This window comes from Physeter macrocephalus, chromosome 16 (genome assembly GCF_002837175.3).
Source record: "Physeter macrocephalus isolate SW-GA chromosome 16, ASM283717v5, whole genome shotgun sequence".
NCBI classification, from domain to species: domain Eukaryota; kingdom Metazoa; phylum Chordata; class Mammalia; order Artiodactyla; family Physeteridae; genus Physeter; species Physeter macrocephalus.
This window is the reverse complement of record NC_041229.1, coordinates 18,109,458-18,137,047: the sequence shown is the minus strand read 5'-3', so window position 1 is coordinate 18,137,047 and position 27,590 is coordinate 18,109,458. Positions and strand designations below refer to the sequence as shown.

Sequence of the window (27,590 nt, the reverse complement as noted above, 5' to 3'; positions counted from 1 at the left end):
CACAGAAAAAAATATATTTTTCTATAGCTCCATCAAAGTTGAGTTTCACAACATGAGGAATACACCAAAGTTATAATATACTAATTCAGAAAGCATAAAAGCCTGTAAACTATCATTGCAGAAGATTCTACAGACTTTATGAAACCACAGAACTCAGTGTGTTGAGGACAATGTAAAAGCCACCTTCCTAGTAGGCATGGAAGTTCTATGAAGAAGTAGTTCTCAGCTGTGACTGTATGTTTATCAGAATCACCTGTGATGCTTTCCAAGCATAAAAGCCTCTGGGGTCCAGCGGAAGTCTAATTAGTCCATACCTGCAGAGTTGAGGCCTTGGCAACCGGGATTTTGAAAGTGACAGCTGATTCTGGATTGGTGACCAGGGTTAGGAATCACTGCTGAAGAGCTCTGAATTAAAAAGGCAGAAAAGGGAATTCCCTGGAGGTCCAGTGGTTACACTCTGGGCTTCCACTACAGGGGGCACGGGTTTGATCCCTGGTCGGGGAACTAAGATCCCACAAGCCTCGTGGCATGGCCAAAAATAAATAAATAAAAAGGCAGGAAAAAACTTACAAAGGAGAAAAATAAATAAAAACAAAATAAAGTTGTTTGAAAAGACCAATAAACCTCTGGAAATACTAACCAAGAAGAAAAGAAGATACGTGTCACCCAGTATCAGTAATGAAAAGGGGGATATCACTAAGATCCTGGAGCCATTAAACACACACACACGCACACACACACACACACACACACACACACGAGGCGTTATTATAAATTTTGCCAAGTAAATTTTAAACTTTAGACAAAATGGACATACTTCTCTTTTTTGGGGACAAATTTCTAATAATTTTCCAAAACTGACACAAGGAGTAACCAAAAAAAGTCTGAAAACACTAAATGTATAAAAGAAGCTGAATCTATAATTAAAAGCATCTTTTCAAAACACACAAAAAACAACTCTGGGATCAGATGGCTTCAACAATGAATTCTGCCAGAAATTAAGGAAGAAATAATCCTATCTTATACAAACTCTTTCAGAGCACAGAAAATGAGAGAACATCCCAACTCATACAATAAAGTCAGAATAATCTACACCAAAACTTTGATAAGAACATTACAAGAAAAGAAAATTAAAGGCCAATCTCTCTCATGAATATACATGCAAAAGTCCTAAATAGAATATGAAAAAATTCCATATGCATATAAAAAATATATCAAGATCAAATTCAGTTTCTTCTGGCAACATGGTTGGTTTAAAATTAACAAATGTAATTCACACATGAACAGAGTAAAGGAAAAGACCCATGTAATCATTTCAATAGACAAAGAAAAAGCATTTGATAAATTTCAACACCCATTCATAATTTAAAAAAAACTCAAACTCGGAATAAAAGGAATCTTTCTTTATATAATAAATGGAATTTATAAAAAGCCTACAGTATGGTGAAATACTAAAAACTTTCCCCCTGATATGGGGGGGGGGCGGATAATGACACCCACTATCACCACTTCTATTCAGCATTGTACCAAAGGTCCTAGTGTGACCAGGCAAGGAAAAGAAATGTTGTAAGGACTTGAAATAAAAGTCATCATTCACAGATAACATAGTGTATACAGAAGATCTAAGAAAAACCTGATAAACTATTGGAATTAATAAGTAATTCTTACAGGCTTGATATAAAAACATCTATTTGTTTCCAGATGTCAGCAATGAACAATTAAAAATGGAATTTTAAAAAATCACAGCATTTACAATAGGTTGAAAAACATCAAAGATCCAGGAATAAATCTTATGAAAGAGGTGGAAGACCTTTATACAGAAACTGAGGAAAACCTAAATAAAAAGTACATACAATGTTCATAGATCAGATGTCAGTTCTCTTCAAATTATCTATAGTCACTATAAACCACATCAAAATCCCTGGAGATTTGTGTATGCGTGTGTGAAATTGACAAAGTGATTCTAAAGTTTATATGGAAATATAAAAAATCAAGAATAGCCACGATGATATTGAAGATGTCCAAAACTGGACAATTTATTGTACCAGAAATCAAGACTTATAAAGCTACACTAATTAGGACAATGTGATATTGGTACAAGCAGACAAACAGGCCAATAGAACAGACAAAAGAGCCCAGAAGCAGAACCCTACAGACACCTTATGACAAAGGCATAGCACTGGGAAACACAAAATGTTTTCAATAAATGGTGAGGGTCAGTCCACCAAATGTGAAGGGCAAAACAGTGAAACTTCTGGAAGATAACACAGAATATCTTTATGACCTTGGAAATAATTGCCTCAGTAGCACTAACCATGAAGGAAAAGACTGATAAACTAGACAACCTTAACATTAAAAACTTGTTTTCACCCAAAGACATCAAATGAAAAGCCAGAGTGGGAGAAGATACAGGCAATGCATATAACCAAAAAAGTTTCCATAACTGGACTATATTTTCAAAAACCTCCTATAAATCACTAAAGAAAAGAAAAAAAAAAGTGGGCGAAAGACTTAAATACGTATTTCAAAAAAGAGAATAGCCAAAGGCCAATAAGTATATTAAGAGATGCTGGACATCCTTAGGACACAGATGTGGACAAAAGAATGTTGCCTGCCAACCCAAGGAAAAAAAACAATGTTTCCCACCATCAAGCCATCAGCCACTGCAGCCAGCCCTGATGGTGCACCCTGAGGGGGGAATTCAGGACAGAGAAAAACAGGATACTGGCCCTAGATAGTTAAGATGCATATCTAAGGAATAATTTCAATGAGGCTCACATCTTCTCATAGGTAGAAAAGCACTAAAATCATTAACTTGAAATGTCTGGTGTTTTTGTGATTAGTAGTAGTCTTTTAATGTTCAACTACATGTTTTTCCCTCCCTTACCTCTTTGGAACAGTTCCTCAGAGCTATCTGAGAGGATGCCTCCAGGGCCACAGTCCTCAGTAAGGTCCCTAAATAAAACATAACTTGCAACTTGTAGGTTGTGCATTTTTCTTCAGCTGACACAGGGAAGTGCAAATCAAAATGATATCGTCACATGTCTACCAGAATGGCTATATTAAAAATACTGACAAAATCAAATCCTGACAAGGATATGGGGCAACTGGAACTCTTATAAACTGCTGGTAGGAGTTTAAATTGGTATAACTGCTTTGGAAAACTGTTTGGTAGAACCTAATAAAGATACATCTACCTATTCCTATGACCCATATATTCTAATGATCCTGTAATTCCACTCAGAATTACATACCAACAGAATTCAATGCATTCTTGGGTGCATCAAAAGACATGTACATGAACGTTCCTGGTAGCATTATGGGTAGCAGCCAAAAACTGGAAACACTCAAATGACAATTAGCGTAATAAATTGTAAGATATATTCATTCAGTGAAATATAATAAACCGAGCAAGGAAAATGAGTAACCTACAGCTGCAATTAATTCTCCCTTCTATCCTATCCCTGCTACATCCCAGCCCTTCATTCAATCCTTGCCTCTTCTTCATTCATTATTTAAATTGTTCTATGTATCCACTTCACACCTCTTTCTTGAAGTGGGTAGGGTAACAATGAGTTTATATGCTCCATAGTTCTTCAAAGAGCTAATTAACAAACCCAAATGGAAAAGGATTGCAATTCCAGTTAACCAGGGAAACCCAGTCTCCAGGAAATTTATGCTGAGGTCAAGTACCCTGCCCAAACTCTTGAAATCATTTTTGGTTAAGGGTCACACTGGTTCTTTCTCCCACCCCACCTCCAACATCCCTTCCCCTCATCCTTCTTTTTCACAACCCTTTAAATAAGTAAAGCCATTCTTTGCTTGAGGCAGTTTGCTGACCCTGAAAGGAACTAAGCTGTACCTAAGGCAGCCCCAGTACCCGCCATGGTGGTCTGAGTGGATCCAACACTACAAATGTCCAGCTGTTCCTTTCTTCACCAACTGCAGGTTCTCAAAAGCTCATCAGGAAATAACTAATGTGGAAAGGTACAAAGCAAAAGATTTTACAAGACTTCCAAGGGCAGTCAAGCAGTTGTTAATAGCACAGCCTATGAAGTGAGACACACAAAGGGTTAGGGTCCTGGCTCCACTACTTAGGACGCCTATGACCTTGGGCAAACCATAGTCCCCATTTTCATCCCAGGGTTGTTATATAACTGTGCACAGTAATCAGTAATGACAGGTATTTAAAAGCAGAAGGCAAATGGTGCTACTGCCTAGAATTTTAAATAGTAAAAGGTAATCAATGGGTAAGAAAACTGATCAATTTCCCATGCAACAGATCTTTGCAGTGAGCTTTAAAACACAAAAGCACCACCCCTGAGTATCTGTAAAAGATGGCCTAACCATTAATTTAACCAAAATATAAGAATTTGGTTTCAAGAAAATAAATTTTTTGCCTTCTAAATCAGCAAAATTACAAAGTGGATACACTTAACATGCAATGCAACTAGCAAATGAGATGAAAAGAGATCAGTCACCACTAGGTGCTGCTCAAGAAGTGACCACTGCCTTTCATCCCCATCAAGCTTCTCAACGCTCTAATGTGCCTTTTTCTTTTCTAGAAGAAAAACTGAAACACGAGAAATGCTTATTGAGTCCATCCATTTCCAAAATAGAAAATATATATTTAAATAAAGGCCATACTGAATACCAAAGGTAAAACAAATACTTTTATTGCACATTTATAAAATCTGCATTGTTGTAGTGTTTTTCCCTCCCACGATTCCCTCATTAATCTTAAAATTTGGATACCCAATTTGGAGCCTTTTAAAAATGATCAACAGGGGATATTTCTCTCTCTACATATACATATATATATATAGATTTTTTTTTCTTTTTACAAACCCACATCCCTTATTTTTTAAAAGCAAAAAAGGGGAGGGGCATCAAAATGTTCTTCTGGGCCAGCAGCAGCCTTAGATGTCTAAGTTTTGACAATTGTCAGACAGTAGAAAATTTTACCTAAATGGTTAACTATGAAAACGTGATCTTTAGTCAAGTTTCACAATGCTGTTCCTCCGTCTGAAGTCCTTAATGCTTTCCTTTCTTTCACTCAGAACTGAGTATGAGGTTTTCTGGTTTACTTAAAAATATAAAATAAAAGAGAGAGAAGAAAGAAAGGAGAGGCAGCTTTCTTTTGACTTTTGAACATCTTACTGCCACATGCATGACCTTACGTTCTACCCACGTGTGAAAGGGTAGTGGTTCATCAACAACCTATTTTGTCATCTCCTGTCAAGAGCCAGGCAAGGTGTATATGTCTCCTCTCTTGCAGTTAAGAATTTTTTGATAAAATAACTAGTAGCTGTTCATATGGTTCAGGTTCTGATGGATCACCCTTCTACTCTGCTGTCAAAAATACTTATGCCTGAAGGATAATTTTAAAAGTGTCAAGAGGCTTAGAAAAGCCCAAGCATGCTTGTAGGTACAAGAGGCATTTCAGGTCTTCTGCCATAAATCAATACCTTAATACACTGGTTCCTGCCTTTTTTAGTGAAATCGCTTTTATGATTCTGTACCTAAAAAGTGCAATTTTATTTTCAATCCTTCTTTACATACACAGCATGGTTGGGGTCTGGATCTGAATCTTACTTTTCCACCTAATCCCTTTCCCAAGGTAAACACTGTGACAACAGACTTCTGTGCAACAGGCAGTCAACCAGAGACCAGGATGGAACTTGAACACGTGGGGGCTTATTTCACTGTCACAGTTGACACTCCTTGAATTGACTCCATGACAGCTGCAAACCTGCTACAAAGGTCATAGGGCGAATTGGGTCGAATAGTTGGAGGCTCCTTTAAGACAATGATTTCTGCAGAAGGATCTAGAAGTCTGGGTAGAAACTCCCCTAAGCACAGCTGCAGATTTTCTGTGGAGGAAAAATGGATGGTTACTATACAGCTAAATAAATCTCTGAGTAAAAACTAATACGTCTGCACTGATAGGAGAAGGTCTTTCATATAGCCATCAACCAACCTGAAAGGTTAAAGCATTGTTCTGGCCAGCTAATGACAAATGATGATTCCTTCAGGCCAAACCAGTAGCAAAGACCTATTTGCCAAATATACCAAAGTTTTAGGTCACTGTTTTAAGCCATGTGACGTGTGGCAGAATAACACTATATATTCACTTCATTATGGACACGTCTTCCAATCAATCATCCTTCAAAATTTGAGAAAGTACCATAAATATAATGTACCGTAAATATACTACTGCCATAAATATAATGCTGCTCTTTTCCTTCAAGTAATTAAAATATACCAGTGTGTACATGGCATTATGTAAAGCTATATATCACACATGGTCTAAAGAAAAACTGAAGACATTAAAACAAAATTCATAGCTACTAATTATTATAGAATTTTTCAATAAATATTATAAACTTGAACACTTTAACAAGTCAATAGAATATCTCTACATCAGTGAGAAACTAACAAAGAGGATTCGTATTAGGATACATAGCAACTTTCTAAATCTATCAAACTCACCTAAAAATACCTAGTTTTAGGCTCCCTCTCCAAAATGCTTTGGACATGCACGGACGTTCCATTTACTAATTTGTTAACCTTGAAGGCATCATAGTTAATAATATGTTTATGTCTTGCAACTTCAAGTCACAGGAAAATTTAATTATGGCACCAACAGGTAATCAAGATGCATAAATAGATTTTTATTTGTAAACTAGAAAATTAAAGTTCAGATTTCGGCAGATGAAAAAGTAACAGCAGTCTGACATTCCTGGAGAGCAGTGATTTATTTCAAACAGAGCTGGCTGGCTGGCTGGCTGTGGAGGTGATTCAGCAGCCACAGAGGAGGTAAGGGGAGGCTAAGAAGGACAGGGGTTCAGGCTCCCATTCCTTGTTTCAATAGAGTAGATGTACTTTTGACTCATTTATATTCTAGGGGATTCCAGCCCCTTAAAATGGTTTGACAACCAGTACTACAGACTGAGTCCACTGCAATTTCTAGAATTCTCAAGGGCCTTAGAAATCATTGGAAGCGGCAACAACAACACACCTGCAATATCTTGCCCCAGGTAAGAGCACCAGTGGTTTCTCATGATCTCAATGGCATCCAAGTCATCCTTGGAGATGTCATTATTAATGATAAGGTGAATGCAGGGAATGATCAACTCATTCATCACATTAATACCCTCTGTTACAGAGTGCTCATCATTCGTTTCAAAGAGAGAAGCCGCTTTGGCATTCAGCTCCTATAGATAAAAAACAGAGTGAACAAAAATAGAAGTCTGAAAGAGAAGATAAATATCTATTTTAGAAGAGCCTAAACAAGTACTTCCCAAACTTCACTGTACATTGGAATTGCCTGGGGATCTTTAGAAACTACTGATGCCCCAACCCAAGCAAGCGACTGACTGGTATTTGGGTGGCCTGGGCGCTGGGACTTTCTTTTTAATGTTCCCAGGGTGACCCGAATGCAGCAAAGTCTCTGACCCAGTGGCCTAAACTTACAAGTCAAGGTCATGTTTAACACCCGCTCCTATCAAAAGGCCTATTCAGTGGTTCTCAATCTTCACTGAACATCAGAATCACCTGCAGAAGGCAAGCTGGTGCCCAGGCCCCTCCCCAGGAGACTGGTTTAACTGTCTGGGGAGACGCCTGGGTCCCAACCATGGGAAAGCTCCTTAGGCGATTCTGACGGACACTGGGGGTTGAGAGCCAGAGGTGGAAAGAATCTAAATCCCTAGGACTGTCTCCCTGAGGCAGCTGAGTGGGACATTCAAAATGTAATCTGTATTTGGTGATTTAAAAAATAAAAGCATGTCTTTACTAAAATTTAGGTCCATCAAATCTACAAGGCCCTTTTTTTCAGCTTCAAAGTGCCCTGCCATACCTATAACTGATGCAGGAACCCAAGCCTAATCAGAAAATGAAGCTTCTGAGATGAATACATGTCATGACTTAATCTCCTCCACTTGGTATTAACAGAAGCAGTGGGAGAAATGCTGGCCTGACTCCTCCCGTGAAGGCTGATCCTGCCGGGTGTGAGAGGCTAAAGGCAAGCACATGGGTCTGGGAAAGCCGCCTCTGTAGTTTCTGAAGGACAAGCACCTGCAGGAACCCCTGGGGAGGCAGAGGGGATATGGGTCTCCTTCCCACGTGGCGGCCAAATGCAAAATAGGTCAGGATAGATCTCCAGTGGTGTATGACGAGGATATTAACAGAATGGCAGGACCAATCCTGATGGTTCATACCTTTTAAAAAAAAAACTGGAATCTCTTTAGAAGTCACTAAAACTCTCATCTACCAGCTTAGCAGGGAACACAGGAAAAACACACATTTCTTACATGTTTACTCTGGGCCAGACACCAAGAAAACAGCTGAATAAGAAGAGGATCTGTGCTCAAGAACTCACAATCTAGTAGACAGGCCATGTGATAAAAGCTATAATGCAATACATATAAAGGGCACCGAAATGGGGATAAGTGATTCTCACCTAACTTCTATCAGGGGTGGAAGAAGAATGACATTCACTGAAGTAACTTAAAATAATTTGTTTCCATGCAAAACTACTCTTCAGAGTTTGGAAAAATCTAAAACCTGTTGGAGATTTTTTTAAGTTGTATTTCTTCACGGCTTCAAGGAGCAGAGGTAAACACAATAAAATAATTAAAAAGTCGTAAGGCTTTACAATCAGTACAAACCAGAAGGCATTTTCTTCGGTATAAAGCAATCACCGACTCTTTCACGCCCCGCCGGGGCCCCTTCATCAGCAGAGCGGCATTGCTCTGGTAGGCGTACACCAGGTAGGAAAGTGCCTCTTGGTACCTTAGAAAGTGGTAGATAAAAAACAGCTCAGTGGTCCTTCCCCAAATCCAGGGCTTAGTCCCCAGTGTTCCCTAATACAAGAATGCAACTGGCTGAAATGATGGAAAAGTCGTAACGATGGAGGCAGCATGGAGCACTGGGAAAAGCCTGAGGGCCGAAGACCACAGCCAGTCTCAGCTCCTCTGCAAACTGGCCGAGAAACCTAAGGCAAATCATGGAACTTCCCCGGGCTTCTGTTTCTCCCAACTCTAAAACAAAGAAGTGGACAAGAGGCTCACTAAGGTCCACGCCAACTCTTAAAATTCACTTTCTGAGTTCATTTTCACTTATCACAAAGAAAACCTGGCCATTATATCTCTCAACTAAGAAATCTATCATTATGTAAAGGATGAAAAAACATGGGTGATGTTCAGAGCAAAAGTGAAGTGAAACACTGGAAAAAGGTAGAGGCACAGGGTACCTGTGAGAAGGGGGGTGAAGGGGCTGTGGTCTTCTGAATTCCTGGTAGGCATCAATAAATAAGTGTCCTGACCAGTAATCTCAGTGACATAAGAGGCCAACTTACTTTCCTTTCTGATAGAGTTCCAGGCCTGTCAGGAGATACACAGACACCTTTCGAAACAAACTGTAATCTTCATGCCACTTCTGAAAAGGAATGACAGCCATTCACGATTATGACACCACTACTTCTACCCTTTCCACCACAGTAAACTTCAAACTCAGTACAAATACTTATTGAGCACATACGGTCAGGCACGAAAACAGGAGACACGAAAGCTTTCAGATAATAAAGTATTCGACATTTAGAATTAACGTCTACCGCTGACCTTAATTTTCCATGTCTTGTTCCTTCCACCAAGGAACAGAAATACTCATTTCATATGAGCTTTAGAATTTAAGATCTTAATTTCCAACACCCACGTCAAAGTCATTCAGCTCTGGTCTAAATGAACGGCCTCCCGAGTTCTGACAAAACCATCCAGATGATGGAAGACGGAGGGACAAGGCCATTCGAACCTCACAGAACAACACTAAGCTCAGTGGGGGTGGTGACATACCTTAGGTGGCACAGGACGGTGTCTTTCCTACAACACGATGCCTTTTTTGAAAATCTGTAGTCATGCATGCATTTTAACGTGTGAAACTCTAATTTCCGATATAGAAATGTTAGAGAACTAAATTATTTAAAGCAAACCAAAGCCATGAATTCAAGAATTTTATTGCCCAGAACAGGGCTAAAGGGGGTATTTAAGAGAAATCAAGTGCTGATTCAGTCTAACAGAACAATGGAATGAAGAAAGTGGCCATTCTAAGGGTAAGAAAAGATCATTTATTCATTCTCACCCAGCTTTTTGTGGGGGGGTGGGCGGCGGGTGGTCAGTCTGTGATAATATAAAATTGTTGGTTTGGCCTTAATGTGTTTGCTTTGTAGATGTAAAGAGAAGATCTCACCTTGTACTCCTCCATATTCATGTCATCTGGACCAATCTCCTTCAATTTCGCTTGAGCCACCTTCATGATACTGATTGACCTGTGCACAAAGTTCAGAAAGCAATGAAAGCTCCCCCTTCAGCTCCCCCTTCAGAGGAGTTAGTCAAGCCAGACCCAGAAGGAAGGGTGGTTCACCGAAGTAGCCCCTCCTCACCTTTCATCGTAGCTAAGATTTTTGTCTGCAAATTGTTCCAGAAGGGTCCGCTCTACTACCCTTTTAGGCGCTTCATTTTGGAAGAAGTAGACAAGCACATGCTGAAGTCGAGGATCACTGTGAGAGGTGGGGGTCTCTCTGGCGAGCTGATAGAGCCTGGAGTACTCTTCATGGAATGCCTGTTGAAGACAGAATTGGTGGTTAGAGAAGCGCACACTGTGACCTTCTACACACAGAAACTGACGCCTAAGCGCTACAGAGGTTTTCATCACTCTAAGAAGACTTCTGAGAAGTTCTTCTTACTGAGACATGACAGAGGCAACTATGGAATCTGAAAGTTTCTTTCATTTCATAAGGATAAAACTCCTCTGGCACCAAAGACATACTGTACTCACAAGAAACTCATCTTCCTCATAAAGTTCTCAGAAAAACAAATATTTAGTTTTAATTGTTTCAGGCATATCCTTGAGTACCAAGGACCTGAAATTTTAAAATCCACATGAATGCAATTTCTTCAAGTACCTTAAATTTTATCCAAGTACGTTAAAAAGCATGGCCTTTATTCTTATATTATGGCCCCCAAATTACAAAGGCAAGGTCCCATTCACAGCTTTATGAACAGACGGCTCCTAAGAACAACAAGCCCTCCAGGCCAGGTGTAAGACAGAACACCAAAGCCGCGTCAGTGCTAAGACAGGAGAAGCCATCAGTGCTGTGAGATGGCTGGGTCGTTAGGCGGGCAGGAAAGGAAGTTCTATGTTTTACTTCGATGAAAACCTTTTAATCCCATTTTTTAGCATCTAAGGAAATTACTGCCCCGTGTTATGATACCTGTGGTATAAGGATGAGAATTCAAAAAACAGAGATACCTTAATAAGCCCTGCTTCAGACCCATCTCGGTCAAAGGTCTGACGGGCTTTAGCTATGGCCAGGATGACCCCTTGCATGGCAGGGCTCAGCATCACCTACCACAAGAGGGCACAAAACAGAGAGAAAAAGGAGAGAAGAAAAGTTCAAAAGCAGACTGTATGAAAGAAAGGTGAACAGACGGCTGCAGGGAAGCATGGCAGCGTGCTCCGTGGCTGGAACCCACTGCGAGGCAAGGCTCACACACTGGGTCCTACACACATTCACAGCCTTGGCCCTCTGCACAATGTCAAGACTTTGCCCAAGACAAGCTATTCCTACATATTCTCTCTAATTTAGCCAATGAATAAAGATGTATGTCTAAAAATACCTGCGATGTGGCGCTGCGACAGAATCGAGTTAAATTACAACTCTCAGAGGGGAAGTGTCTGAGGCGAGAGTTCCACTTGAGTTCTATAATTTGGGTGTATATTCTAAATACACCAGTATTTTAGAGTTTTACTAGGATGAAGAGCACATTTTAAACAGTCTGGAAACTAGGGGATACACAAATAACACTTTACAAAGTGAAACTCTTACAATGATTAAAAAAATACCCCACAGGAAAAAACAGAAACCTGAGGACAGGATTTCCGACAGCTAGTGTGTGGTGACAACTGTACAGGCGGCAGACAATGAACAACCTGGGATTCTACAGCTTCTCCCTAAAGCTTCGGCATTAAAAACACCTTCAAGTCACATCTGTTTTTTTGCTCACTAGACAACTGAAAACTTTATATTTGGAGGAGACACAATGGACTAATATTACCAAAGACAAAGACTCCTAAAGGCAATTTCTTTGCTCATAATGCCAAACAAAAAACTAAATTCTGTCTTTCTGAGCCATCTGGACTCTGCAGCAGCCTTCATAAGGACAGGTCTGGGTAGATGTATACTGGCAGCAGTGTACAGTGGTAACTGAGATAGGCCCTCTTGCCCATTACTTGCGTCAATGAGAAAATAGTAACTATTGCCAAACACCTCACACAACTATGTACAGTCACGTGAGAAGGAAATACAAGACTGACAACAGACAGCTAAACCCTGACTCATCTCTGTACCTCCTCATCATATCCATCTGCATCAGATCTAACCAGAATCCTTCCCACACTGGGAATCTCGACTTCAGAGACCTCAGCATTAGGCTGGGCAGCAGACTCTGCGTCATGAGCCTGTGCGGGCTGCTCGGGCTGCTCTGCAAGGTCTGTTTCCGGGGACATGGGCTTCTGGGGTTCAGCTTCCTTAAGCTGTGGCAGCAGAATGGAGAGAAAGAGTAAGAAAAAAACAGAAGAAATAAAGAGGGATTGGTTAAATGCAGCAGGCACGGGATAACAGAAATGCGAGAAACTGTGGCCGTTATTGCCAAGAGCCCACCCTTCTTGCACTTGGGCTTCTAAGCCATTCTCACCTCACTCAACGCTGCTTCCACACCACTCTTCTCGTAGGCGCGTGCCGTGTTTGCAATAGCCTGGGCGGTCTGCTCCTTCACGATCATGGCATGCTCGGAGGACAAGCAGCGAGCCCCGTGGGAAGAGGCGACTGAAGACTCTGATAAAGAACCGCACAAAGGAATTAGCATCTGATGAGAAGTAACCTCTAGAACACTCTGTAAAAGGCAAGCGGGATTGATACAAAGTTTCATGTGCAAACCTTCTCACAAACCTTTTTAAAAAACCTATGCAAATTTCCCCTAGAAACTAGTGACTAAAAGAAATGGCTACTTTAGCAAGAAGCCACTGATGGTGCTATAAAGTTTAATGTGCTCCTGATGCTGTCATGTTTCTTTATGCCAAGAAGCCTTCCTACAAACAACCATCTGTCAGGAAGATCACCTTTGCAGAATAGTTTTCACAAAATCTACCTATTAATCCTACGTAGTTTCTCCTGCAACCTGGGAAATAAGCAAAAAGCTAAACAGAGGGAAAGTACAGGTAGCTAGTCTTTCTGCTCTTACTTCTGCTCAGCAGAAATGACAGTCCAGAGCCACAGGCTAGGCCGTCAGGTTGTGCAACCAACTCTATCTGAACTCCAGTGCGCAGACCGTGGCACGGCTCACTCAGATGAAGTGCACGGGACTGGCTACTGGAGTGCAGCATGAATCCCACCAGATCACCGGCACAGACGCCCTTCGCAGGTACCTTGTGATGGAGAGAAATCCGGTGATGCTGAGCTGGTGGAAGACTCCATTTGAGGGATTTTGCAAGACTGCTCTTCTTCCCACTCCTCTACTTCCTGCTCAAACCTCCAGTTATCTTCCTGAATGTAATGCTTAAGTTCAACAGAAAGGGCTTCCACTTCTCCTGACATCTGATCTAATTCATTCGGGGCCGCCTCTGAGGAAGAACAAAGGCAGAGTTTAAACGAAGTTCCACCAAGCAAAAGGTCTCAAGGAATCCAAAGGTCCTTTCTAGAAAGAAAGAAAATAAGACACTGTGTCTTTTTTTCTTACTCCTAATGAAAAATACATACACAGGTACATAATCCATCTGAAGTACTGACAGTATCAGGCCAACAGTCACAGCACCCCAGTAACAGTGCCTGGCATATTAATAGGTAAGGCACATTGAATATTTGTTAAACGAAATCAATCGACGATAATGACTAAGGATTTGGAGCAGAGGCCGATCAGTGACAAAGTAGCAAGAACAAACCAAACATTTCTTGGAAATTGAGAAAATCATTAGATCCAATGGCTATTTCAAGGTAGATAGTTTTATCAGTGTAACCAATGCTCCTATTACTGATAAGAAGATCCATCTCAAGATGGCTAGAGATGAATTCCAAGACATTTATACCCCCTTAAGTTTCACACAATCAAGTGCTATAAGAAAGCAAACTGATACAAAGGTTAGATGGTCAATAATACCTGGTTCATTAAAGGCTATGATGAAAAATGGCAAGGATATCAAGGACATATTAAATCTCATTTCTAACCCTGTGACCAAAAGAAAACGTAAAAACCTACAGCAGAATAGCACATCCACGTACTGGTTGCTATTAACTAGTCTTTTCACTAAGCAAATGACAGTTTCCACTTTTTGTCTGTTTCTGTAATATAAAAATGAGCCATACGTGTAACAACAAGGCTCCTATATACCACCAACAGCCAGCACAATTATTTGTACAGTAACTCCCACGAGCAGCTGGTCCTGCTTTCACACTGCAAACATGCAATTATGAAGATCAGTTACCGTTAAGTGATCATTCTCTCCATCCCTTATCCCTCAAGCACACACTAACAAATCAGAAAGATCATTTGCTGCCCGGACAAAATGCCTTATGTGTTTTCTTACTTATGCAACACCGTGAAGTTTGAACACTAAAAGAAGATGTCTTCCATGATCTCAGATGTGAAAGGAAGAAAGAAAGAGAGAGTAATATAAATGGAAAACAGCACAGAACCTGGAATCAGAATATTTACTGGCTATAAGACTCCAGACAAGTACAGAACCTCAGCCGGAAAATGTGGGTGATAAGAATTCCTGCCCTGCCTAGCTCCCTTTTAGAGTTATAAGTTATTAGAGAAATAAAGTTTGAAAGCCTGCAGTAAGGAGTAAAGTACCAACAGAAATGATAATTATGATTGCTCTTGGCATTAGCAGTAGTATTATGAGAAGTATGAAATTGTTCAAGCAAATCCACTTGTAACATCTAGCTATTCTCCAAAGGGTGTAAAAATATGTGTGCAAGAATGTCACTAAAAGAGAAAAAAAACTAGAGGCAACTTAAAAGTCTATCAATGGGAGGCTGGTTTAATAGATTACATACATATTCCATGCAATGGAATTATTATGCAGTTGTTAAAAAGAATAAGTTGGTTCTATTTATAAAAATATAGAGATCACTAAGAAAAACAATTAATGAAAAAGAGGCAGAACAGAATGGAAAAATATCCCCTCTGGGGGGAAAAATGGGGTGTGGGAGAGACATCGATAAATAAAATCTAGGCTCTGCAGAGAACATTTCTTGAAGACTACATATGAAACCTAAGAATGGATACTCGTTGGGCTCAAGGATGGAAGTAGGAAAGCAAATCTATTTTTCCTTTTTAGTCTCCTTTATACTATTTGTATTTTTTAAATATATTACTTTATAATAAATCTGAGTTAAAATTTTTATTTTAAACTACAAGATTGTTCCCTTCCCTGAGCAGTACAGATTTCCCCCACCCCTGGCTTCTGTGAAGGTGTTTTTACCTGCACTGAAGTGGGGTAGCTTGTCGTTAATGTACATCAGGCAGTAAGCACTAACATTTCTCAGGCCTCCATAGGAATCTCTTTCAAGTTCTTCCCAGGAAGACTCGGTAACAGAGATGTCGTTGTACTTGAGCCAGACTTGTCGGGGCTGATTATAGATATAGGCCCAGTAGTGTCCTGCATTTGCTTGTCCTTCATGAACAAGAACTGCATGCAAACGATAAGGCACCTGCAAATCACAAAGCAATTCCTGTATCAGGTTAAGCAAAATAATCTGACAAGACTTAGGTTACTAAAATTCAAAAGTATACCCAACTATCAGACATCAGAAAACTGCCTGTTTATACATGTGGTTGATGTTAGGTTCAAATCAAAACATCTTGTTGATTCAAGATGAACTAACAAAAACACAGCCTTGGAATCTCCTAATTATGTCTTGGTTCCTGAATCTTTAAAATCGGACAACTGAACTAGATGACCTCGTTGAGGCCTCTTTCAACTCTAAACTCCTATGATTATAGATCTAAAACGAAAGATAACTGAGACCTATTTATCCCCCCAGTTCCAAACTCAGTTTATCTAAAAACAGAATCACCATGACTACTGATGTTGAGAAGATGTTTACCACACTTGGTACTACAACAAGTTTAGCAGCTATCTTGTTCTACGCCTATTTTATTTGTTAACAAAATCTCAGTTAGCATATTTCATTATGAGTCAGTCTCCTGGTCTCTATATTTCTTCTTGCAAGTAATCATCCACTTATCTGGGGGTGAAGACCCTTTTAACGACATACTTGTTTGTTTCAACATGTGAAAAGCCTTTTTTTCCCCAATATGGGGAAAACAGAGCAATACTTAAGTGCCAAGTAAGTACTGGTGAAAGAAAGGAAAGTCAGCCATCGAATCAAAGTAAACTTACATTTAATCAGTATCTTGACATGTTTTTACGGGTGGTGAAATTTTTTAAATAACAGAAAAGAGAAAATGGGGAAGAGCCAAGATTTACATGATGCATTCCTACTGTGCAACACAACTGTGCTTCCATGCGACCCTAGAAACAGAGCTCTCCTCCAGCGGCCTATCGTTCACACAGAAGCCAGTGGAGGGCAGGTCCCTAACTGGAGCCTCTTTCCCCTCTATGCCCAGAATGTTACTCTAAACAAAAACATATGTGGAAACTAAAATTTCTGCCCTGCCTACCTCCCTTTTGGAATTACTAGAGATATAAAGCTTGAAAGCACGCTGCTAAACAAAGGATCACAAAGGATCATGGTACTTTGGAAAGGATGGGGAATCAGTCCCTGGTCAGGTTTCCCCCACTGCACTACTTAAATTACCATTTTATGAGAAATTTTTATTAATATTTAACGACAAACCTTTCAAATACATGAAAAAAATACCATGTGGCAGAATCAAAACAAATATATTTTAGGTTCTGTGGGTGACAGAAGAGACATTGCTTTTTTTTAGCCTAAAATATAGAATAATAGCTATTTCTTTCCTAAAGTTATTTTTATAGCTCAGGGAAGTTTCCATTCAGTTTCAAAGAAAACCATCTACTTTTCTTTTTGTATCTACCATTAGCACCATTAGAACATGCCTTGACTACCTTCCCATCAATTGTCATTCTACCTGACGGAGGAGAGGATCACAGTACATCTGCTCAATAGTCTGGGTAGTGCTTGCAATACAGTTCTTTAAATCTGTTAAAAAGAAGAATACTTAGTTAAAATGATTTCATTACACGTCACCCAGGCAGCTTTAGCTCTGCAAAGAGTACTGCTTCTCTGTACCTGGGGTTCTGACCAGTTCAACTTCACTCTATGAACCACGAAGAAGGACGCAGTTTTAAAGTAGGTGGAGCTTTAGGTTACAAAGGCTTTTAGTTTAATATAACTACATTAAGATTTTTTTAAAATCACCTCTTAGAATTCACACCAGAATTTCTGAGAGAGAAAACAGTTTCTAGAAAAAGACCTTAATGGGGCACTTGGGTGTAAAGTGTATGTCCCAGAGGCAGGACCTGAAAGGAGAAGGCAGAACAAAAGGCAGGGCCAAATTTCTATGAATAAGAACCTGGAAGGAATCTAGATTTGTATTATTTCTTTATTTACTGCTCCCTAGATAAAAGGAGAAAGAAAGGGAGGAGGGGAAGTCTGAGCAACAAGACAACGAGGCCAAAGGATTTTCGGAACAGAATGCTGAATAATACGATTTTACACTGCGTGCATTACTCAAATATTCTTTGCTTCATTAACCTTCAATAAAGCATACTTCATGTAGAAAAGACTTTAAAAGTGGTAATTCAGGAAAACAAAATTCTAAGTTTGGGTCAACTGAAGCCAGAGTTCAGATGAACTACGGGAAAAGAAAATCAGCAGATGCAGAAAATTCTCAGCCAAAGGTAAGTGTCATGAGTGTCCAAGCTACCCAGGATTTCCCAGAAATTTTGAGGAGGGAATCCAGGGGGGATCTTTTCATGGTTGTAAAACAGAAGTGTGTGACCCAATCTCACAGGGAACAAAAAGTTACCAAAGGGGTCACAATCCCCAAAATTCAACAGTATACATGGCAATGGCAGGACATGTACCCAAGGTACCTAACTTCCACATATTCAAACAAACAGAAAAGGCAAAGAGTAACTGGGAAGTACTGAAAGAGCCAACCTTGTATATCTTGTTCAATCTCGCTCCTCCACCTCTGAAGGCATGTCTTAACAGAGTTTATCTCCTCATCTGTGACAGTTCGAGGAGCTGGGTGTGAGGGCATTTCCATGGAAGATCGGGAAGGTGTAAGTGGTTGATCGGCCACCTTAGACTCGTGTAGAGAATCTTCAGAAGAAAAGGTACTTTCAGCATCTTGAGACGTGCTCTCTTTACTTGTACTGAAGGAAGATAAAAAACATGCTCAGATGATGATTTCCAAAATATGCCTTGGCCTAAATTAATGCGCTTTCTAAAGCAAGCTGCTACACGGAGAAGTATAGCTATAACTTAGTGAGTGTTTACTCTGCAGAGTTACTGAGCCAAACCTTTCCTTTACATGCATCATCTTATTTACAACCTGCTCATGAGGCAGGTACTATGACCATCCCTATTTTACCAACTACAAACCTAAGATTTAGAGAAATAAAGCAACGTATCCAAGTTCACCCAGCTAGTAAATGACAGAGAGGGATTTACACCCAGATCCACCTGGGTTTAAGAGTCTATGCCTCCTGCTCTCTAACCTCTTGCCTTTTCATGAAGAAAGGATGAGAAGGAACATGGAAAAGAGAAGATTGGGACTGGAATAATCAAGGAATCAACTATAGTGTTTCCAAGATGCAACCGACTAAAGTGAGATGGACAGACAGATCCAGGAACAAAATACACAGAAGAAAAATAGTATCAGCTCAACATCCAACTCACAGGAATACAAATAGGTGGCCCCCGGTGCAGGACTTAAAGGCAGACAATCTCAGCTCTACCACCCTTAGCCAAATACCCAAGGAAAAGTTAGTAGCCTCAGGCAAGTAATCTAATACCTCAGCTATGAAATGTGGGATGTTAACTTCTTTACATCATTGTTGTAAACCAAGAATAAAGTATGTAAAGTAAATGTTGATTTATCTACTAATTAACTAATGCCAAACAAACTGCACACAGACAAACCAGCAGGAATATAAACTAGTCCTGTAACTGTACTTAGGTTTCTGTTTCACACCAAAACTGAAGAATATAAACTTCCTACCTCTGACTTAAAAGAAACCCTCTCTCCCTTTCCCACCTGCCTTTCTCCCATACACAGAGTAATGGAGAAAACCTCTTTTCCCTAAGGACCCCTACATATGGAAAAATAAGCCCAATATAAGCAAAAGAGCAGACATCTCTATCTCAGAAAAGATTACACACACACAGAGAGCACTTTAAAATCTAATATAGGCAGTACTATTTTATGTTATTAAACAGATTAAACCACTTTTAAAAAATTAAAACCATTTATATTTTACAAAGGACATAAAAACATTCTACAGACGTCCAAAGAAATACGCATAGGTAGAGTATAAAAGTAAAAGAACCCCCCACCCCTTGCCTCACGCCATCCCCTAGAGATAATCACTCCTACCATTTGGTATGTTCTATCCAGATATGCACTTCTGCACACACATCAATGAATGAATATTAATACGTGTATGTGCGCGGCGGGGGGAGCTGGAAGAATGATTGTTTTGTTTTGTTTTTTTAACATCAGAGTCTAACCTTTTCTATAGGTTCTAGTGTTTTTGTTAGCCAGGACACACACATCAAATTTGATCCGCGCTGGCCCCAGTGGCTCCTCCAGGCCACAGAGGGTGCTGTACACGGCTGAGCTGCAAGAGAACCAAGGGCTCATGTGACGCGGCCTCCCTGACTCTTTACTGGATAAACCCCTCTAGGCTGTCCTCTTCAATTTCTAGCCAGTTCTTTTCCATATCTTAATTTTCTATTTGTGAGTAAGTTTCCCTTCCCTTGATGTTTACTTAGTCATGCACACTTCTTCAGCAAAGGAGAAAATGAGATGTTTTAGAAGATCAGGGGCTGAGGTTTCCTCTGAGGAAGGCCTTTTGTGGCACCTCGCTTATAGCAAGCTCAAAGCAAGGTGGGCCTGCTGGAGAATGAACACTATTCCAAACAGCTCAAAAGGCCTCTGAAATAATCCCAACTATCCTGTGGGCAAGACGAAGGCACCAGTGGGAATTATGAAAAATTCACCCAAGTGACAGTGGCAAAATCCTTCCCTTTAAGACAAAGAGCTCACGGCCTTTGAGCTCTTATGGGGTGAGTGTTAATCTGCTGGAAAGATGGTGCACAGTTCAAATTAAACCAAAAAGCCCATTATATACTATTTTTAAAACTTGTTCGCATTACCTTTCCTTGGATATCAGGTCAGAAGCCGGGCAGTGCGCAGAAGAAAGTGGTAACATCATGCGTGCATCACTTTGCGATGCAGAGTTTTCTGAGGCAGGTTTTGTACTAGCAAACTCAATAACATATTTCAACATGTCCGGGAGTGGGAACCGAGCCGGGCCCGAGCCGTACTTCACATACCTAGGAGGCAGAGAAAATGGTACTCTACTGCCAAGGCTACCTTGTATTTTCAGGCTCGCTGACAAAAGATCTGTTATTTTCTGGACAGTCAATGGAAAGGCTTATTCCTAAATGCCATACAATATTTAATACGTTAATCTATAGAGCAAAAAGTTCTCTAACTACAAAAGTGAAAACTGACAATAACCTAAATTTTTACACCTGGCAAAAAGCATTTAAAATGGGGTCCTAGTCAAAGTCACACCAGTGATGCTTCCTCTTGATTCATAGCACATTTAGGCTCTTGTCATAAAAGTAAACTCTGTTTCTTAAAGCAAAAGAGATATATTATCATTACTCAAATCTGAAAATAATGCTGGTGAACTAGTACCCAAGGGTTTCTTCTCTGCTGCCGTTTAGATCAAGTACTCTGCAATTAGGAAAAATGAGAGAGAGAAATCTGGAAATGGGAAGCAGGTATTGACAAAGGTCAGAGATAAGAAAACGCAAATCTTTCTTCTGCCGAGTCCTACGTACCCTATTATTCACATACTCATTCAACAGCACAGGCCAGGAATAAATTATTGAAGATTTCTTTGGGATTAGTAAATAATAAATGTCTTCAATATGTAACCAAAACAACTAATTAATTATTTTAATAATACCCAATGTTCTGCCATTACTAGCACATGCTACACTCAGTAAAGAGATTTACTTTAGTGAATTCTACAGTTCACTGCAGACGACAGTCTAAATGGTACATAATTAAGCTGACTCATTGGTATAGGTAAACTATAATCCTGGGATTCCATTTATAAAAGGATAGAGTCACTTCACATTTCTCTTCTCTAAAGAAAGTGAAAAAAGAAACAGGCATAAAACTAGGAAGAAGGAAAACTGTTTCTATATCAAAAAGGACATTATGAAATAAAAAAATATATAATGCAACTCAAAATCAACCACGTTAGAGGGTATGCAGCAAAGACACTTCAGCTACTCTAATTGAAAGGAGAAATAGAATGATTTCTCCTGTGGATCTGCCTGCCACAGAGAGTTACAGCTTTCACTGAAAAGGATATTAAATATGTAAAACTAGAAGAACTTTGAAGAACTGTTCCATTCCTTACATTCCTATTTCCTTGGCTTAATTTCAGCTATCAGCTTACCTAAACTCAACTGGTCTTTCAAGATCTACTGTCTCCATGAAGTCTCCCTTCCATATGCCATGCCCCCAAATGCCAAAGGAACATCTCCCCTCTCTGAACTCCTACAGTACATGAACTAAACCTCTTGTCTATCCCACAGACATGGTTAACATGTCTTCTTAAGCTTTCAGTGTTTGTTGAAAGAAGTTATTAATACAGCACTGGCTTGGACCAATGGAAACATCTTCTTACTGGCACTGCAGCATTGATAATCTGTCATAAGATTTTAAGTCATTCTTTTACATTTGTAACTCTTCTCAGGTTTGCTGTATTTTAACGTGATACTTATACAAAATTTCAGGAAAAAATTTTCTCTAAGAAACTTATCTTCAATTTTACGACAATCATTTTTCTGTTCTTCTACTGAATTCCTTTAGACCAACTACTTCATACAATGCAGCACTTGTATTAATGTAGTAGAATCAGAGCAAAAGTAGTTTCAAAAAAGATGTCTACACTGTACACAAGAAATCTTATTTTTAATATTAGAGTACCTTATAGAAGAAATGGTGAACATTTTTATTTTTTTTAAATAATAAAAGTAATGCATGCACCTGGTAAGAAAACAAATACAAAAAAGTGTGAAACAAACCAGAAAAGCCATCCACCCCCATCTCACTTCTACCACCTAATGGTATCCACTAACATTGTCTTGTATAGACTCCCAGGATTATGTCACACACAGACAAGCAATTTTTAAAAAAATTACCCAAGTAAAATTATCTGAAATTTTAAAAGTCACTTTATTTTAAAAAGAAAGTAGTATCATACTATAGAAAATGCTCCTGTACACTATTTTAAAATCTAAATAAGCCAGAATGCCTTGCTGGTTACTGGCAAATTGAGTATTTTTGAGCTATAATGCATCACATTAATCTGGTTGTATAAACACAGAACTTTCCAATCTTACAAAGTATCACTAAAACTTTAAAAGTAAAGTATTGCCACAGGTATAAAGTCCCATAAGTCACTTCCAGGAGTATGTGAGGAATCAATCCCCAGCTTAAGACTATATTTAGAAAACTAGATGATGGATCATAATACCTCTTGGATAAGTTCTTCCTCAGTGAGAGAGAGGGAGCTGGGGAGGGGCACCTATAGGTACAGGGTCTTTCTCGGGCTGGTATGGAAGGTTCTGCCCGTCAGGGAAATTACTGAGCTAGCAATGAAGTGGGTAGAGGTGGGGTGGTAGCAGCAAAAATGCTAAGTAGACAAAGCAGGAAAAGCCACTGACAGTGTACTTATGATTTCCTTCCTGCACATTAAATCAATGGGCTCTCTTCTACTAGAGAGAAACGACACTGACTCCTCCTTAGGAAGTCACGTGGTGATTCCACAGAAACAGTCCTTGCAGAACAGATGAACAAAAAGGGAAAGATCCCTCCACAGGAGAAAGGACTTGGTATGTGTCACAAATACAAGCCTTCAGTTTCAGTCAGCACCACTCTAGGGAGAACACCATTGATTTACCTTCCCCAGGCACCTCAAAACTGCTTTCCCAAGACAAAGGGCTTAGAGCTTTGTAGCAGTTACCTCTCCTGTGTTTGTGAAAAAGATGGCAAGGAGAGCAGAAAAAGCAAAGAGCTGAGAAATCAGAACTTGGGTGCTCTTCAGTACACTGCCAATTGTGTGACTTGGGTCACTAAGGTTCCCTGTGACTACTATTGCACATCTGAAAGACAGTTTCACACTTAGAAACACATTTTTCTTATAGATTTTATAAAATAACACTAGTTAATACTTAAAACTCTGAATTTTTAGATAAAAGCAAATTATCCGATTTTAATATCCTACTCTATCTTTCACATTTCTAAGTACAAAGGTGTCTATGACTTACCTTTCCAGTTTTTGCTGCAGAACTTTTATTTCCTCTTTCAACTTTCGTATACACTCTCTTTTACTTCGAACAAGCTCTTTGCTCCTGTACATGTACCTAAGCAAATAATAATCCCAAAAACACAATTTATATTTAAAAACATTAATGACACAAAGTTTCAGCAAACTTGGGATACAAGGAAACTGCCTTAATCAGACAAAGGACATCTATGAAAACATGGAGCTAACATCATATTTAATGGTGAAAGACTGAAAGCTTTCCCCTAGTATCAGGAACAATCCAAGAATGCCCACTCTTGCCTTTTCTATTCAGTGTTTTACTGGAGGCATAGCCAGTGCAGTAAGGTAAAAAAAAAGAAGTAAAAGTCATACAGATAGAAAAGGAAGAAGTAAAGCTCCCTTTAGTTGCAGATAACATGATCATCTACATAGGAAATCTCAAGGAATCTACAAAAATGCATCAGAACTAATAAGTCAATTTATTAGTAAGGTCAAAAGATGCAAAGTCGGGCTTCCCTGGTGGCGCAGTGGTTGAGAGTCTGCCTGCCGATGCAGGGGACGCGGGTTCGTGCCCTGGTCCGGGAGGATCCCACATGCCGCGGAGCGGCTGGGCCCGTGGACCATGGCCGCTGAGCCTGCGCGTCCGGAGCCTGCGCTCCGCAACGGGAGAGGCCGCGGCAGTGAGAGGCCCCTGTACCGCAAAAAAAAAAAAAAAAAAAAAAAAAAGAAAGATGCAAAGTCAATTTAAAAAGAAAGAGGAAAAAAATCTATTGCATTTCTGTATACTTGTAAAGAACAAACGAAAAGCAAAGTTTTTTAAAAAGCCTTATAATAACATCAAAAGCAATAATTATTTAGGGATAAACAATCAGATATGTTCAAGAACTGTAAACAAAAAATTATAAATCACTGTTGAGAGAAATTAGCAATGACTCAAGTAAATGGAGCTATACCATATTCATAGATTGAAGGACTAAAAATTGTTAAGATGTCAATTTCCCCAAATTGATCTATAGGTTCAACACAGTCCCAATCAAAATCCTAATAGTTATTAGGGGTTTTGACAAGCTGCTTCTAATATTTAGACAGAAATGGATAATAGCCCAAACAATTTTTTAAAAAGAATAGCAAAGTGGGAGGTTTACACTATCTGATGTCAAGATTTACAATAAAATCACAGTAGTCAGGTGGTTTGTGACCACCTAGAGGGGTGGGATAGGGAGGGCGGGAGGGAGGGAAACACAAGAGGAAGAGATATGGGAACATATGTATATGTATAACTGATTCACTTTGTTGTAAAGCAGAAACTAACACACCATTGTAAAGCAATTATACTTCAATAAAGATGTTAAAAAAAAATCACAGTAGTCAAGACAATGTAGCACTGGCATAACATTATACAATAGACAGAATACAACCTCCAGAAAAAGGTCCACAAATACAAGTTCAACTAATTTTTGAAAAAAGTACCAAGGTAATTCAATGGGGGAAAAGAGTATTTTCAGCAAATGATGCTGGAATAATTGGACATCCGCATGCCACCTTACCCACCCTGCAAAAAAAATCCCCTTACCTCATACCATATATGAAGATAAACTCTAAATGGGTCATAGACATAAACATAAGAGTTAAGATTACAAAATTTCTAGAAAAATACCGAAGAAAACCTTTGTGACCTTGGGTTGGCAGATTTCTTAATTAGAACACAAAAAACACAAACTATAAAAGGGCACTTGATACATTAGACTTCATCAGAACCAAAAACCCCTACTCTTCTAAAAATACCAGTAAAGAAATGAAGAGACAAGTAGAGTTAGAAAATATTTGGATTTGTATCTAAAATATATAAAGAACTCTTAAAATTCAGTATGAACACAACCAACCAAATTAAAAAGTGGACAAAAGATATGAACAGACACTTCACCTAAGAAAATATACAAATGACCATTAATTAAGCACATGAAAATATGGTCAACATTGTTAGTTATCAGGGAACTATATAAATCAAAAGAAAAATAAAATACTCCTACAAACCCAAGAGAACGGCTAAAATTTAAAAGACCGATAATTCCAAGTATTGATGAGGATTTGGAACAAATGTAGCTCTCATACACTGCTGACAGGAACGCAAAACTGTATAGCCACTTTAGAAAACAGTTTGGAAATTTCTTATAAAGTTAAAAATATAGTTTTCATACAACAGCAATCTCACTCCCAGGTATTTTACCCAGAAGCACTAAAAACCACACCAAGACTTTTATGTGAAAGTTCACAGCAGCTTTATTCATAATAGCCTAAAATTGGATACATCCGAAATGTCCATCAAAGAATTGATGGAGAAAGTACTGTGGTACCTCCATACAATGTAATACTACTCAATAATATTAAGAAAGAAATCACTGATATATGCAACAACATGGATGAATTCCAAATACATTATTCTAAGTGAAAGATGACGGCCACAAGAGGGCTCATACTGAATATTAATGTCCCTAATTATGACATTTCTAAAAATGACAAAAGTACAGGGCCAGAAAACAAGTGGTTGCCTGAAGGTGGAGGGAAGGGACTGACTGCAAAGGGGCACGAGGGAACCTTCCGGGTGATGGAAATGTTCTATATCTATATCACCTTCCGGGTGATGGTGGTATTACTTGGCTGTATACATTCATTGAAATTCATCAGCTATACACCTAAGAAAGGTAACATTTCTTTGTATGTAAACTATATGTCAATAAAACAGACTTTAAGAAGATTAAAATTCTATAATGTAAGTCTGTCTAGGATTTTTTTTTTTCAGGAATACAAATAGTATTAAATGAGAAAGAAATACACAGCAGCTACTCCATACACTGTTCACCAGACAGCAGGGCTTTCACCTAAAGCCTAGCTACTCAAATTGTGGTCCAGAGATCAGAAGCATCAAACAGCATTGCCCTGAGAGCTTCTTAGAAATGCAAACTCTTAGGTCGCAACCTAGAACCACTGAATCCAAATACGTATTTTATCAAGAGCTCCAGGTGAGTCCTATGTACAATACACTTAGTATATGCTCACTTCTACTGCTACAACACATTAAGAAGACAATCAACCACAGAACTCACCTGTCCATATAAATGATCTGAGGAAATTCCAGCTTATTGTGAATTTTCTCTGGCTGACCAAGGGACTGATTGAACTCAAATCTTGAGAGTTCAAAAGTCAACACTGGAGGTAGTTTTGTAAACCAACGCTATGTCAGGAGTAGAAATGCGGGAGAGAAAAGTTAATTTTAGGAAATAGCAATAGCCAGATTTAAACTATCCCTCATCAGACTTTCTTCCTTTGGTAATCAAACTCATACTAGAGTTCTTTTTTTTTTTTTATTCCAAACAGTAAAATGACCACTTAGAATCATGCCTTCTTAGAGAATATGGTTAAACACTTCTCAAGACTCCAAATTTACAAGCCAGTGAACAACATTTTAACTCAACTATCATCCTCAGAAATGACAGCCCTTAAATATGTGAACTTCACCTAGAACCTACACATCATTCACTGCATCATCAGTATTCAAGAGGTTTAAAACCTGGAGAAAATGGCTAGCCTAACCAAAGAATTAGAAATTGTCCAGAAAGATTAATATGTGTACATATACTATATACTATTTATTTACAGTCTATTAACCATAATTTGAATCCCCTTTATTTCTAAAAAGGAACCTTGAAATAGCTTCATGATTATGAGTTCTGAAGTTTCTGAGAAAATCTCTGAATTCTAAGAATTTACAGATCTCACAAAGGACTTAGTCAAATCAACCTATAATGTTGCCTTGAGTTTCAAGAACAGAAAGCACTGAATTATAAAGAAGATCTCAACTGTCACTGATAGTAGATGAGGAAAAAGCTAAACCAGGAAAGGCATTTCTGTTCAATTCACCTGTATGCCAGAGGTCAGTATGAACAGCTTTAAAATGTTCC

At 39.1% G+C, this 27,590-nt stretch overlaps 1 protein-coding gene across 8 annotated transcripts in view; it reads right to left on the bottom strand.

The window, feature by feature from the left end:
- Window positions 1-5,098: 5,098 nt before the first annotated feature.
- USP28 (ubiquitin specific peptidase 28) overlaps window positions 5,099-27,590 on the bottom strand; it is a 54,165-nt gene continuing 31,673 nt past the window's right edge. For 4 of the 8 annotated variants that reach the window (XM_028500877.2, XM_024131235.3, XM_028500876.2 and 1 more), the window contains 16 exons: window positions 26,736-26,863; window positions 23,633-23,728; window positions 20,432-20,611; window positions 18,209-18,426; window positions 17,175-17,245; window positions 15,541-15,769; window positions 13,483-13,677; window positions 12,753-12,892; window positions 12,406-12,591; window positions 11,308-11,403; window positions 10,439-10,617; window positions 10,246-10,324; window positions 9,359-9,438; window positions 8,670-8,793; window positions 7,022-7,217; window positions 5,099-5,873 (listed from right to left, as the gene is read on the bottom strand). In XM_028500877.2, coding sequence (XP_028356678.1) covers window positions 5,698-5,873; window positions 7,022-7,217; window positions 8,670-8,793; window positions 9,359-9,438; window positions 10,246-10,324; window positions 10,439-10,617; window positions 11,308-11,403; window positions 12,406-12,591; window positions 12,753-12,892; window positions 13,483-13,677; window positions 15,541-15,769; window positions 17,175-17,245; window positions 18,209-18,426; window positions 20,432-20,611; window positions 23,633-23,728; window positions 26,736-26,863 — 2,373 coding nt within the window. In that variant the 3' untranslated portion in view covers window positions 5,099-5,697. Of the gene's footprint in view, window positions 5,874-7,021; window positions 7,218-8,669; window positions 8,794-9,358; window positions 9,439-10,245; window positions 10,325-10,438; window positions 10,618-11,307; window positions 11,404-12,405; window positions 12,592-12,752; window positions 12,893-13,482; window positions 13,678-15,540; window positions 15,770-17,142; window positions 17,246-18,208; window positions 18,427-20,431; window positions 20,612-23,632; window positions 23,729-26,735; window positions 26,864-27,590 lie in introns of those variants that run through there. The other 4 variants (XM_024131230.3, XM_024131231.3, XM_028500878.2 and 1 more) reach the window with 3 other exon arrangements.